Source organism: Lepidochelys kempii, chromosome 24 (genome assembly GCF_965140285.1).
Source record: "Lepidochelys kempii isolate rLepKem1 chromosome 24, rLepKem1.hap1, whole genome shotgun sequence".
Classification (NCBI taxonomy): Eukaryota; Metazoa; Chordata; order Testudines; family Cheloniidae; genus Lepidochelys; species Lepidochelys kempii.
In genome coordinates this window covers 17484493-17498755 of record NC_136403.1, presented here as the reverse complement: position 1 = coordinate 17498755, position 14263 = coordinate 17484493, and the positions used below count along the sequence as shown (strand labels likewise).

The window sequence follows — 14263 nt, the reverse complement described above, 5'->3', positions numbered from 1 at the left end:
TCATAACAAAAGGCCCAGTACAGTTCCAAGCACAGTTCCCATAATCAGGGTAATAACAATTTATTCTTCCTGCCCCAATAACAGAGACATTGGGGATCCCACAACAGCCAAAGTAACCATTTGGGCAGCTATGGTCTCATTCTAGGCAGGGTGGGTGTTCCTATGGAAATGAGATCAGCCCCTAAAGTTCTTTTCCACAACTTGCCACACCTCACCATCAGATGTCAGGGTGTAGCTCATCCTGGCTCTGCTTACATGTGTGTTCTTACTTTTAGCAGCCCTCTTCCTGCCAACTTCTGTGAGCAGAGCCTTCCTCTGGCTCCGTGCTTAACTTGACTTTATGTTCGCAAAGACTTGACCATTACTTCAGTTCAGGCCTCAGGTCTCATACCGGGCCTCTGATACCAAGGGCTTATGTTTCAGGGTCTCATCTTACTACACTTTTAAATTTGCTTCACAAATATTTCATTAGTGAGTTGAAGATTATAAAAATCACAACTCTAAAAAATCCTTGCCTAGATTTTAGATACGCAATCATCTTTAGCCTTAAATGCTTGGATCTTCAAAAATATAGTTTTTAAATAAATCCTTCAGAAGACCACCCTTATCGAAAATACATACTTTAATTTTAATTACTATAGTAAAAAAAAATTGCTTCCAAAGTCTTCCCATCCTTTCTGTCCATCCCTTTCTCCCTTCACCCCCCCTCCCCCTATTGAAGAGAGCCCTTAAAGGGACAACACCCCTTTCTTTCCAGATAGCTGGACAAAGAGTTTCCCTTTCTTTACTTCTGACTATCTGATGAACTGGTTTTAAGAGAACCCTCCAGCAAAATCAGTACCTTAGTAAGATATAAAATCCTTTGTTATGCCTAAAATCTTTGGAAACATATTTTTTAAAGTTGATGACATTTCATAAACATGTCTATTGTTATGGAGATCACGCAAAGTAAATGAGTGTTCTCTTTTTCGACAAGTGTAACCCTTCTGCCCGTCAGAGTTGGCAGCAACAAGGGCCGGGTTCAATATCTAGGGGTTCCATTCCAATAACACAATGCAAACTGGCTCGAGCCCCCACCCAGTGACCTGGGACAAATATATACCACCCCCGCTGGGCGCCTCCAAGAGGCAATACTTCCCCTCTCGCAAGCACATAGTCTGAGTGTAGCAAAAAGCCTTTTAATAACAGAGAGAAACAATGTGGCATTATGTTGGGGAAACACCACCAACCGGATTCATAACACAACCCATGAGCAAAAAACAACCCACCCCAGGCAAATTGGGGCATGCCCTTTTCCCTTTGGTTCTTGAGTCCAGCAACCCCAAAAGTCCAATGCCCCAAAAGTCTCTGTCCCTGGTCAGGGCAGCCCCAGAGTTCGAAAGTTTATCGGCGGAGCTTTACCTCCCAACCTGGGTGGAAATGGGACGGGGGTAAGAGGCACCTTACGTGATCTGAAGCTGACCGCCCCATAGCTCCATAGCGGCGCTCCGCTCCGCTCCGCCAGCCGCCCCACAAAACTCCTTCGCGCAGCTGCACTCCGCTCCACCAGCCGCCCCACGAACTCCTTCGCTCAGCTCCACGGCCCACAAGCAGCTCCTGCCATCCACACACTGCTCCGTGTCGAACTGCTTCGCCAGCCGGCCCGCAAACTGCTCCACAATATATCTTCAGGCTCCCCCACTACTTAACACAACACTCAGTGATTTCAGCGCTTAGGTGAATTCAGCTTATAATAGGGGAGCCCCAGTGCTGGTGCACTGTCAGCCCAAAGTGAGCTCAGCAGCCTGTAACTAGACTTCTAATGAAATCAAAATTAGCTCTGATATTCCACAGTGGAGAGAGGAGGAAGTGCAATTAGCATGTAAGGCCCTCACCAAGGGGCCCATGCCACCAAGTATTAATACTTGTCCCCAGCCTCTCTCCATTCACACAGTTTTGGAACCCATGACCCTTGCCTAGCGAGTGCTACTTAGATGATGGTGAATCCCTCCATCGTAACAAAAGGCCACGTACAGTTCCAAGCACAGTTCCCATAATCAGGGTAATAACAATTTATTCTTCCTGCCCCAATAACAGAGACACTGGGGATCCCACAGCAGCCAAAGTGACCATTTGGGCAGCTATGGTCTCATTCTAGGCGTGGTGGGTGTGCCTATGCAAATGAGATCGGCCCCTGAAATTCTTTTCCACAACTTGCCACACCTCACCACCAGATGTCAGGGTGGAGCTCATCCTGACACTGCTTACACAAGCAATGAACATTGTTTATGAACACACGAAACCTCTGTGACTGTTTAATTTAAAATAATGTCTGAAGTCGCGCACCACTGTAGCTGTTCCTCTCCCGGCTCTCTTGCTTACGTGCGACGTTGGCATCCTGGGGGATAACATGAGACAGTACTGGGAGAGCTTTGGGCTAGATGACATTTCCCTCAATGCACTCGCTATCCAAGCTGAGAAGTCTGTCGCTGAGCTGAAGGACGTGATCAAGTCCCCATTGGCCAAAGAGATCTCAAAAGAAACGGCAGAGGAGCAGCTGACTAAGGCTACAGGGGAGGGTCTAATGGTAGTTAAACATTTTGTCAGCATGATACCGGTGGCCGGGACCGTATTTGCTGCAGAGAAGTCTTTCCCCGTGGCTCACAGAATGCTGAACGGCTTGGACAACGTCGCTGAAGACGCCCAAAGAGTCCTGACCCAGGCATTGGACAGAGAAGAGGGAACAAGTGAATAACAGCACCAAAAGACCAATAAGCTGGATACACGCCTCCGGCAGATGGAGCTTGGAGCCAACCAGAAGACAATGGCCGATTCTTCTGTACTCAGAGCTAACGCAACAAAGGAAAAAAATATTAAAAAGCAAAGACGTATTTCCAATGCGGGGGGCCAGGCAAAATGGGGGTTCAGGTCCCTGGTCCCACAATTTTTTTTAAGCCAGGCCCCCGATGGGAAAGTTGAGGGGCAGCAGCAGGGCAAATACCGGCTCAAAAAGCCCTGATCTAGGTTAACGAAAACCATCAGGCAAGATTTTTTAAAATATACTTTAACTTTCTCTGTATAAATCAGTAGAGATTCCTTGAGTCCCATGGAGCGCTTGAAACCAGCTGAGGATGTGGCCTATTGCGTGCTGTGTAAACCGGTGCAGAGTCGGACCGTGAGAAACCGGCTGAGCTGTTATAACCGTGCAGACGTGTGATCAGAAAACAGTGAACCCAGAACCAGCTCCTTCCAGCTGTTGTTCTTTCCCTGAGTCCTTTTCCCTTTGCCATTAAATGCTGGGATAGACCCGTTCCACCCCGAGCATGTGAAGACAATTAATTGAAAGTAAACCATTAAAAATAGATTTCTGAGCAGTAAGAGACCTACCTGAGACCTGGAACCTGCTCTGCTACCATGGACTCAGCTCTCAACTCAACTCTGCCCGAGGGAAACAGACTCGATTAGAAACCCCTTAGCACAGATCCCCAGCTGGTGTAAATGGACCTAGCTCCTTCCAGGCACATCCATTTAACTAGTCTCTTAGCAGAGGTTAGCTAAAGATTATTTTCTCCATCTGCCGTCCTTACGCTAGGGGCTGTTATTAGCCCTGTAACTCAGTTGTACCCTGAGTAGGGTTTGGAAGCATCTGGCTGCTAAACCCGTTTCAGAGGCTTACTAGTTAAATCACTGATGTCTGTGAGATTTTTCTTATGGCCCCGAGCAGCAGTTTGAGCTGCTGCTGATGGTGTTTTTGGTGCTGAGTTGCTTGTTTGATGCAGGGTTTAGGTTGGCCTGGGGTCTGGGAATCATCGACACCACTCAGACTAATTTGGGATTTGCGGATTGTAATCGCGTTGTGTGGGGCTCTGAGGACGATTGGCTCATATGATGCCACTCGCCAGCCACGTGCGACTGATTCGCTCTATATTTCACAGTCCGTAATCCACTTGCAGTTTTATCATTACTGCCGATCTTAGAGAAATACTTTTGTCTTTTAATAAACTCCCAGTCAGCTGGATCTGACACTCTGTGCATCTGATTTGTAAAAAGAAAAGGAGTACTTGTGGCACCTTAGAGACTAACCAATTTATTTGAGCATGAGCTTTCGTGAGCTCATGCTCAAATAAATTGGTTAGTCTCTAAGGTGCCACAAGTACTCCTTTTCTTTTTGCGAATACAGACTAACACGGCTGTTACTCTGACATCTGATTTGTATTGCTCTTAGAAAAACATGGAGCAAGGGGCATCGGCTGGACTTCAGCTTTGACTCCATCTCCCCCTCAGCCCTGCAGATTTGGACTGGTTAGGTCTGTGGATATCAAGATGATCCAGAGTTGGAGTTAATGCTAACAAAAACATAGGAAAGGCTCTTAAACCACCTGCTTTTGTGTTTAAGCCAAACGCTGGCTCTTAGAGACCAGGGGGAGATTGTTACAACGTGACCCTGTCACCCACTGTGCAGCCAGGGGTCTGTCATGAGTAGACCCAACTGCCGAGTCCCCCCACGTGTTTGTGAGCCAGCTGGGACTAGTTAAAGTCTGATCACTGCTTCTGGCTCGGGACTCTAGGGTGCACCACCAGACTCAAACCTCTTGTCATGAGCCACCCTAGACCCCCGAAATCAGTGACTGAGTCCTCCTGAGTGCTCCAGTCACTTATACACACTCCCCTGGAGCACCTAGGTTGTGGGGGCTCTGGGCTTTTTAATGGGGGTGAGAGTAATTAACAATCGGAACGACTTACTCCATCGCTGGCAACTTTTAACTCAAGATGAGAAGTTTTTCGAGAAGATCTGCTGCAGGAATTATTTTGGAGACACTTTCTTCTTATTATTATTATTTTGGAGTCTCTCAGGCCCCCTCCACCCCGGCCAGGGCCATAGTGGGGAGGTGGCCGGCTCTCAGCCCCACCCCTGGCACGCTGGCCGGGGACACTGGGGGGCTGAGAGCAGCGAGCGGGGGTGGGGCCTCGTCCTGAAGGGGCAAGTCAGGGGTGTCTAGTCTCCCCAAGGGGAAGCTTCATCTGCTGCCCATGCTAGGAACACAGGGTTAGCAGAGGACCCCAGTGACTTCACTCTCAAAGCACTCGAGAGTTACAGGTCTTTGAAAATACCAAAAGTCCTGAGAGTCCCTCCTGGCGCCATGGGCCTGATCTCACTCCGCATGGGAGTTTAAGGAACCATCTATACTTGAAAATTAAATCAGCATCGCTGTGTGTCAGCCGGGGTGTGTGACCAGGCAGGGGAGTGATCAGGCAGATGTGGGGTTGGTGGGACACAGAATTAATTCGTGAGTATTTGGGGGCTTGCGGTGAAGCTGGGATCTTGGGGCAAAGAGGAACGAGGGGCTGCTGCGGGAAGACATGTTTGGTGCTCAGGAGTTGCCAGGTGTGCGGGCTGAAGGCAGTTGGGACAGGGCAGTGATGGGTCCATGTGGGAATGCAAAGGGAGAGTGGGGAGGCAGAATGGGCCAGGATTCGGGTCTGGGGTTATGCAAGGGGCGATGCACCCAGTGGTGCAGACTGGGGAAGTGGGTGGGAGCTGGCGAGCTAAGAGCTGAGGTCACTCTGCAATGGGGGAAAGTCCTGGGGCAGAAGAGGGGATGCCAAGCCGGGAGAGTGCTGGGGCAGAGTGGATAAGGTGGGGGTCACAAGGAGGAGGAGAAAGGGGGGAACTCCAATCTGGGGAAGGGACACCCGAAGGAGGGCTGGGAGGTAGATTTAAGAGGGGGAGGCAGAGAAAGAGGGAGACCCTGGGTGGGAAGAGAGACCTGGCTGGGGGGTTAGTTAAAGGGGATATCGGGAGAGGGCAAGGAAAAGAGAACCCCAAGGGTGGAGTGGGTTGTCCTGAGACGGGAGGGATCCCAGCAGGGACAAGAGAACCTGGAGAACACAAAGGGGGCAGACCTGTGGGAGGGGAGGAGAATGGGATGGAGAGGGCCAGAGCCAGGGACTTAGGGCGTGTGTGTCTATCCCGATTGCAGCCGGGCCAGGCCGGAGACCATGGGGCTATACCTGGGGGACCTAACTAAGGAAATCTGGAAAAGGCAGGGAGGCTGCCCCACCTTGCTGCCCTTTCCCCCAAAATCCTTTGGACTGTTGGAATTGCAACAAGGGAGATACCAGGATGAGCTATGGGGAGATAGAGGGAGTATTGGGGGCTCCGGGGGGGGGCAGGGATGCTGAGGGACCATGGGGAGATGGCAGGGGCTGCTGAGGGGGATATTGAGGGACCGTGAGGGGGGACAGCGGGGACTCCTGAGGGGGAAATTGAGGGGCAGTGGGGAGCAGTGGGGGCTCCAGAGGGGGGATATTGAGGGGGAGGCGGGGGAGGGGAAGGCGGGGGCTCCTGGAGGGTAGGGTGACCATATGTTGGTTTCCTTGCTCACTGCAGCAGAGGAAGATCCACCTCGGGGCCCCGACTGGTCCCTCCCCTGCAGCCGTAGCTGCCGGATCCCGCCCGGCCTGAAGCCGGCAAGCGCCTCTTGCCGGGCCGCCTGCCCAACCTGTGCCCCGGCCGGGAGGGGTGACAGGCCCGGCCCCGGCTCCCCACCCTGCCCAGGGGGAGAGGCCCAAAGGAAGGTGCCAACCGACAGGCGGGCGCCACGTCCCGGGCCTGCGCCCGCCACCCTGACAGGGAGCAACGCTGCCCCCCACCCACCTCCAGCGTGAGGCCCGTGGAACGCATCCGATGTAACCATCACTGTAACATCACGACAACCACCATGCTCAGGGCATCATGAGCCTTCCGAAAACGCCCAACTTGACACGCTTTCCATCGGATACCACGCAATCCTTTCACAAGGATGAGCATGGGGGTGTAGGGTGTTCCCCCAAGGTACAGAGCGTCACACCGTGTAATGACCTTCGGGTTCGTTAAACAACCAACCAGTGAATGACACAGGAATACAACTTTTAATAAAACAAACGAGAGAGTTTCTGTCTGTGGGGACCTGCTGTGCACAGCTATACTGGGCTTCCAGGGCACATCACTAAATCCCTGCATTCATAATACAGTCCATTATGTGGGAGCGGCTCTTCATTATAATCCTCAAGAAACACATCTCGACAACCCCGACTCAGATCAGGGCCCCGTTGCGCCGGGTGCTACATAGACACACAGAGAGACACCGTTTCTGCCCCAGCCAGTTTACAGTCTAAGTCGACAAAGGATTCTTCTCTCCGCGTTGTAAGCAGGGGAAACTATGGCACAGAGAAGACTAGATGCGATGAAGGCCCCACAGTCAGGCTGTGGTACAGCAAGGCCTCCTGAGTCACACTCCAACACTCTGACTGCAACGCCATCCTCCACGGTGCCACTAAACGGACTTTTTCTCTGCCACCTCCAGAGCCTCGGTGAGCAGCCGGTGAGCATCCTCAGCAACACCTTCCAGAAAGGAATGCAGGGTGCAGAATGTGACTCGCCAAGAGATTGCTGCAGCTAGGAAGGTTCCATACACTGGTATGAGGCTTAGGTACTTTTTAATTTGTATCATGGCATGACCCGTCTCCTTGTCCCCTTGCTTCCAGGCAAGATGAGTAGGCTTAGATGATTTAGGTTTACATGATGTTAAAAGACAGTCGGTTAATGGCCCTACTCCACTACCTAAAACTTTACTCAACAGCTCCAAAGCATTTTCTTTAGAGATTTCCTTGGCCAACGGGGTTTTTATCACTTCCTTCAGCTGAGACACTGGTTTCCTGATCTGTTTGGAGAGTTTAACGAGGGATTCTTCATCCAAACCAAAGACTTTGCAGTACTCGGTCATAGATTCCACCAGTATGTCAACGTCACATGAGACAGAGAGGAGGGGGATGGGAACAGCTGCAATAACACACGACTTCAGGGCTCGTTTCCAGATCTGGTTCTTCAGGGCTTCTTTTTTCTTAACCAGGATTGGCTCTGAGATGTTGGGAAGCGCCAAGAGGAAAACGTGTCTCTTGTGAGAGTCCAGTTCATTGGCCAGAGTTTCCTGCAGTTGAGGTGAATCGTACTGGTCGAATTCCCACCTGGAAATGAGGAAAACCTGTGGGGAACTCACACCTGCTGTCTTCAGCCTCTCCACACAGTCGTCTCGGATTGTCTGCAAGGTGGTCTCCTGGTCGTAGTTTCTTTTTCTTCTTTCATTTCTCAAGTCCTCATCCACTTTGGAGCGCACAAAGTAGAACTTCTTCTCCATCTTCTGGATCTCCTGGGCCAGGTCTGCGTCACAAGATCTGAAGCGCTTCGAAGTGATAATGATGAAGAAGTCATAGCGGGCAAAGCTGACCTGCTGAAGGTAGGAGTCAGGCCGGAAACTTGGTGTCCCAATCCCAGGCAGGTCCCACATCTTCACATTGGGAAGTGTGGGATGCAGATAAGCCATTGGCTCCATTGTCTTTTCTGTGATGCCCACCTCTGCCGCTCCTTGGTCATCGTCGGCTAACTCCAGCATGGCGTTGACAAAGGAAGATTTCCCAGATCCCGACTCCCCCGTGACGGCGATGTTGAGCTTGGTGTTTTTTGACAGCTCCAGGGCTTCCTGTGCTTTGGAAGCTACTTCTGAAAGGTTCCCTGTTTCAAAAGCCACCTTTAGCTCTTCAAGATCCTTCTCGGACATACCAGGGATTTTAAAATCCATATCTTGAAATACGCTCCTTGATACCTCTTCTGCAGCAGCCATCTCCTTGGGGGGATGGGGGGAGAGAAGAGAAATATGATAGTCATTCTCATCTTTCACCCAACCAGCTGTGGTCCAGTTGTTGGAGCACTGAACTGGGACTGTCTAAGTTGCCCATTATTATTAATTATTAGTATTAATTATTTAATGTACAGAAATGACCCCACTTGATATTAGCGCACTGTCACTGCAGAGGTGCCACCCAAAATCAGAGCCCCCACTATGCCAGGGCTGCACAGAACCAGACCAAGACTGGGGCCTCCATTCTACCCTTCTACTGAGGTTAGGGCCTCCACGGTGGCAGGCGCCACAGAGACCCTGGCGAGATTGGGGCCCCATTGTGCTGGGCACTAATATACATAATTAGTAACTACGGTTAGAAAATGGAAGGGGTCTGCAAAAAAAAATTAAATTTTTGCCAAAAAATCATGAACCAAAATATTTTGATTTGGAAATGCTTTTGTGATGCCTCATGGGAGTTGTAGTTCAGGTGCCTCATGCCCCCATTTGCTCTTATAGACCAGAGTCACTGGTTGTACTACATTTCCCATGATGCACCACACTTTCCCCTCTTGGAGAGAGAGCGAGGCAGAAAATACCAGAACCTCTCACCATAGTGCAACATGGGGAATGTAGTCCAGCCGGGGATCCTCACCCATAGAGGAGAATGGGGACATGAGGGAAATGAACTACAACTCCCATGAGGCATTGCAGCTGCCCTTTCAAGACAAAATAGCTTGGTTTTCTGCAATTATGGATTTTTTCAACAACAAAAGCAGACATTAGCAGACAATGAAAAACATTATTAGCAGACAATGAAAAACAGCCTTCATCACACCCATAAGCCCACAGAGCTATTGAGATGACGTAGGCTCGAGCATGCTGGGACACAGGCAGTGCCTATGTCCTCATCTGAAGCCTTGCTAAGTACTTGGTTTTACCATTGGCCCAGGTTCACCTCTGGTGTAAAACTCCACCGATCGCATTAAGCTGGTATTTTAAAGAATAAAATAATTATTAATAATGCTTAAGAATCCCATTGGAGCTACGGCCCATTGACCCCAGCTGGGACCTGGCCCCATTGAGTCCAGCGGAGCTATGGCCCATTCACGCCAGGTGGAGATTCTGACATAGATTTTCCCACCATCTGACATGGGCTCTCCGAGCTCCAGGCCAGTGTATTAACCACAAGACCATTCTTCCCCTTGGCCTGTCTTGCTTTTGTACATTTTCTGACATGTCTGTATTGTGCCTAGCACAGTGGTTTACTGATATGCAACTGGTGTTCCTACATGCTACCACAATCAGCGTGGGGAGGGATAGCTGAGTGATTTGAGCATTGGCCTCCTAAAGCTAGGGTCGTGAGTTCAAGACTTGAGGGGGCCATTTAGGGATCAGGGACAGTGGGATTATTCCTGCTTTGAGAAGGGGGTTGGACTAGATGACCTCCTGAGGTCCCTTCCAACCCTGATAATCTATGAATCATAATAACTATAACAGTAATAATCCCTCACTCTTCTATGGCACTTTTCATCCACAGATCTCAAAGCGCTCTGCTAAGGAGGTCAATATTATTATCTTGTTTTCATAGATGGGGAAACTGAGGCACAGAGAAGAGAAGTGACTTGTCCAAGGTCAACTGGCCGGCCAGCAGCAGAGCTGGAAACAGACTCCACGTCCCCTGCGGTCCAGTCCAGTGCTCCGTCTATAAGTAATACAAACGATTAATCATAATAACTTTCCCCAGTGGGTGAGACACTCCACCCCCTGGTGTCCCGCTCCCTTGAGAGTCTCTGCACGGGGGCTACTGAACTAGTGGTGGTCCTAAACTCACGTTTCCTCTTCTGCCTCCAATGCCTTGAGCAGGACCCTTTGGGCATCTTCAGCCACATTATCCAGAAAGCTCTGCAGGACCGTGCATGTGACCGAAAAACCCATGTGTGCCTCCGTGTGAGTGTGACGGGGCGCGACTCACCGCTGCGGTGCCCCCTGCTGGCTGTTCTGGGAATTAGCACTGCTCCCTCTTCCGGTGGAGTCTCACCGGCCGTCACCTCTGTTCCTGGACCCATGTCTCTCCACGGACCACAGCATTCTCTTCAGTGACACTGCCCTTTGGCTCTGCCATACTCTGTTTCCCCGTTCGGGGGGACCAGCAATCTCTGTCCCACCACTCCCACAGTGGCAACTGCAGTCCACTATCCCGGGGCCACTTCCCAGGTGACTCCAGCACCCTCTTCACGCTTATCTCAGGCCTCAGCATGCTGGTCTTAGAGGCCAGTCAGAAGCTCGCTCTCGACCCCTTGTTCCTGCCCAGGAACGCTCTGTCGAGGGTGCTAGCTTCACACTGACTGCAAGGCAGCCAGTCCTCCCTCCTTGAGCTCCAGAGAGTAACTGAAGCTGCTCTGACGCCCTTCTTATAAGGGCCAGCCCGGCCCTAATTGGCTGTCCCACGCAGCCTCTCTCTGATTGGCTGCCTCCTGCACACCCTCCCTTATGGGCCAGTGTGGGGCAAACACTCCACCAAACTGCTGACCAATGGTATCGCATTGAGGATATTTCTGGTTCTTGTCATGCAAACCCCTCCAGCCTGAGCCAGCAGATTCAAAGTAAAATGACTAGATATTTCTTTGCCTATCAGAGACCTTACCACAGCTCTCAAGTCCACGATGGGCTTCCCAACCTGCTGGGCAAGGTTAACCAGGGAGTTGTCATCCAAGCCAAAGCTCTTGCAGTAACTTGCCATGCAGTCCATCAATTGGGAAACGTCACAAGGAATGGATTAAAAATGGCAGAGATGGCGTGGGCTTGTACCCTGACCTGTCCCTGCAGGGCTTTCGTCTTCCTTTCGAAGATGAGTCTGAAATGCTGGGTAGGGCAAGGAGGAAAACATGTCTCTTGTGAGCATCGACTTCATCTGCCAGAGCTTCTTGCAGTTGGGGAGCATCTTACTGGTCGAATTCCCATCTGGAGATGACGAAACCCTATGGGGAGCTCACCCCTTGTCTCCGCAGGAACTCGATGCAATCATCTCGGATTTCCTGCAGGGCACCCTCCTGGCTGAAGTTCTTTTTCCTTCTCTCGTTACAAAGTCCATGTCCACCTGGGAGTGCACAAAGTAGAACTTTCCCCCCATCCTCTGGATCTCCCCGGCCAGGTCAACATGGGTGGATCTGAACCTGTGTGAAACAGTGATGAAGAAATTGTAGCAGGCAGAGTTGACCTGCTGGAGGTAGGTGTCGGGCCGGAATCCTGGAATCCCGATTCCAAGTAGGTCCCACATCCTCACATTGAGGGGGTTTGGGATGAGGAAACATGACTGGCTCCTTTGTCGTTTCCATGATGCAAGCCCTGGCTGCACCTTCATCATCATCTTCCATCATCACCCAGCATGGCATTGATGAAGGATGATTTCCAGGAACTTGAGTTCCCCCGATCGTGATGTTGAGCTTAGCATTTTTTGATAGCTCCAGGAATTCCTGCACTTTGGAAGCCACCTCTGAAAGGTTTCCTTTGTCAAGGGCGGCCTGTAGCTCTTCAATATCCTCCTTGGAGATAGTGGGGAGCTTAAAATCTAAATCCTGTGATCTACCAGCCACAGCACCTTTTGGTAACTTCAATCCTTGAGGGGGCCATTTAGGGATCTGGGGCAAAAATTGGGGATTGGTTCTGCTTTGAGCAGGGGGTTGGACTAGATGACCTCCTGAGGTCCCTTCCAACCCTGATATTCTATGATTCTACGATCTTTCTGGGGGAAAGGAGAAATATGCCAGCCAATATTGACAGAAAGGGAAAATGGAAGCAAGGGAAGACAGAAAGGAGAATTTTTTAAGGCTGGTAGGACACCAGTAGATAGCAAACAAGACCATGTATCAAGAATAATCTTTACTCATCAGCATTAAGATTAACAGGAGAGAGGAGAGGTAGAAAAAATAATGACTCGGAGCTCTGTGGTGGAGATCTCTGCTTGTGAAGAAATAGAACTTTGCATTAGAGCTGGGCGAAAACTTTACAGCAAGTGTTTTTTGCCAGTGGCTTTTCCATCGAAACAGAAATGTCTGTTTTCAAATATTTTTCAAGCTTTTATTAAAAAAAAAACCCCACTCAAAAATAGTTAGATTTTGTCAAAAACCTGAACATTTTTGATGCAAAATCCTGCCCAAAACCAACACAAAACACGCACACTCAATTTCATGGAGAGAAAAGGACCGACATTCCCCAAACAGCTCTTGCTTTCCTTATGGCAGATTCATAGACCTGAAAGCCAGAAGGGAACATTAGAGCATCAGCCTGACCACCCATATAACACCGGCCAGAGACATTCACTGATTTACTCCTGCATTGAGCCCACAGTTGAGCTAGAGTGTATCTTTTAGGAAGACGCTCTATTTTGATTTAATGACCCCAAACGATGGAAAATCCACCAGACCTTTGTGCATCACCTTTTAAACAAGAAAAGTGAATATCTGCTCAGCAAATTCTCTCTGAGGGCTTGGAAGAGATTTTTTCCAAGTGTTTTTTTTCCACAGTTTAATTTGAATTATCCCAGTTTCAATCACCAACATCCCCCCCCTTTTCCTCTCCGCGATATATTGTCAGTTTTCCCACAGGAAATTTGGAAATGAAAATGTTTGTGTTGACTTAAAATTCCAGTTTGGTTTCAAATAAATGGGGATTCAAAACAAAAATGCTCTGTGTGAAGTGGTTCCAAACTTCCGACCAAAAATTTTTGAACAAACAGTTTGCATTCAAAATTTCTCATGGGGAAAAAAATTAGTTTTCTGACCAGTTCTACTAATTAGATACATTTATACAGTGGCAAGTAAGCATATTCATTAGTGACTGGTCTAGTTTAGATCGTGTGACAGGGTCGGGCCGGATGGCTACAGGAGAGCAACAGAAGGCAGATATATTAGCCCCAGGTTAAGTAGGTCCCTTTTCCTTGGGTAAGGTAACAGGGAAGCTTCCAGAACAATCAGGAACCTTCTGGAGACAATTAAGACAGACAGGCTGATTAGAACACCTGCAGCCAATCAAGAAGCTGCTAGAATCAATTAAGGCAGGCAATCAGGGCACCTAGGTTTAAAAAGGAGCTCACTTCAGTTTGTGGTGTGCGTGTAAGGAGCTGGGAGCAAGAGGCGCTAGGAGCTGAGAGTGAGAATGCAGACTGTTGGAGGACTGAGGAATACAAGCGTTATCAGACACCAGGAGGAAGGTCCTGTGGTGAGGATAAAGAAGGGGTTGGGAGGAGGCCATGGGGAAGTAGCCCAGGGAGTTGTAGCTGTCGCACAGCTGTTCCAGGAGGCACTCCAGACAGCTGCATTCCACAGGGCCCTGGGCTGGAACCCAGAGTAGAGGGCGGGCCCGGGTTCCCCCCAGATCCTCCCAACTCCTGATCAGACACAGGAGTCGTCGACCTGGATTATGGGTTCACGAAAACAGCCAAACTGAGGGCTGCCGTGAAGCTCCAAGGCGAGCAAATCCACCAATAAGCGCAGGACCCACCAAGGTAGAGGAGGAACTTTGCCACAAGAGATACACAGATTCTTGATTCCAATGTAATAAGAATTTATTCAACTATAAAACCATTTCTACATGAAACATGATGACAGACCAAAGAAAATACAGAG

General features: G+C 49.7%; 1 protein-coding gene across 1 annotated transcript; it reads right to left on the bottom strand.

The window, feature by feature from the left end:
* Window positions 1-6882: 6882 nt before the first annotated feature.
* On the bottom strand, window positions 6883-11174 carry LOC144929866 (interferon-inducible GTPase 5-like). Its single transcript, XM_078850494.1, has 2 exons — window positions 10151-11174; window positions 6883-8642 (listed from the first exon to the last, which is right to left on the bottom strand). Exon 2 carries the CDS (start codon window positions 8637-8639, stop codon window positions 7296-7298), a length of 1344 nt encoding a protein of 447 aa, XP_078706620.1. The 5' UTR covers window positions 8640-8642; window positions 10151-11174; the 3' UTR covers window positions 6883-7295.
* Window positions 11175-14263: the final 3089 nt, after the last annotated feature.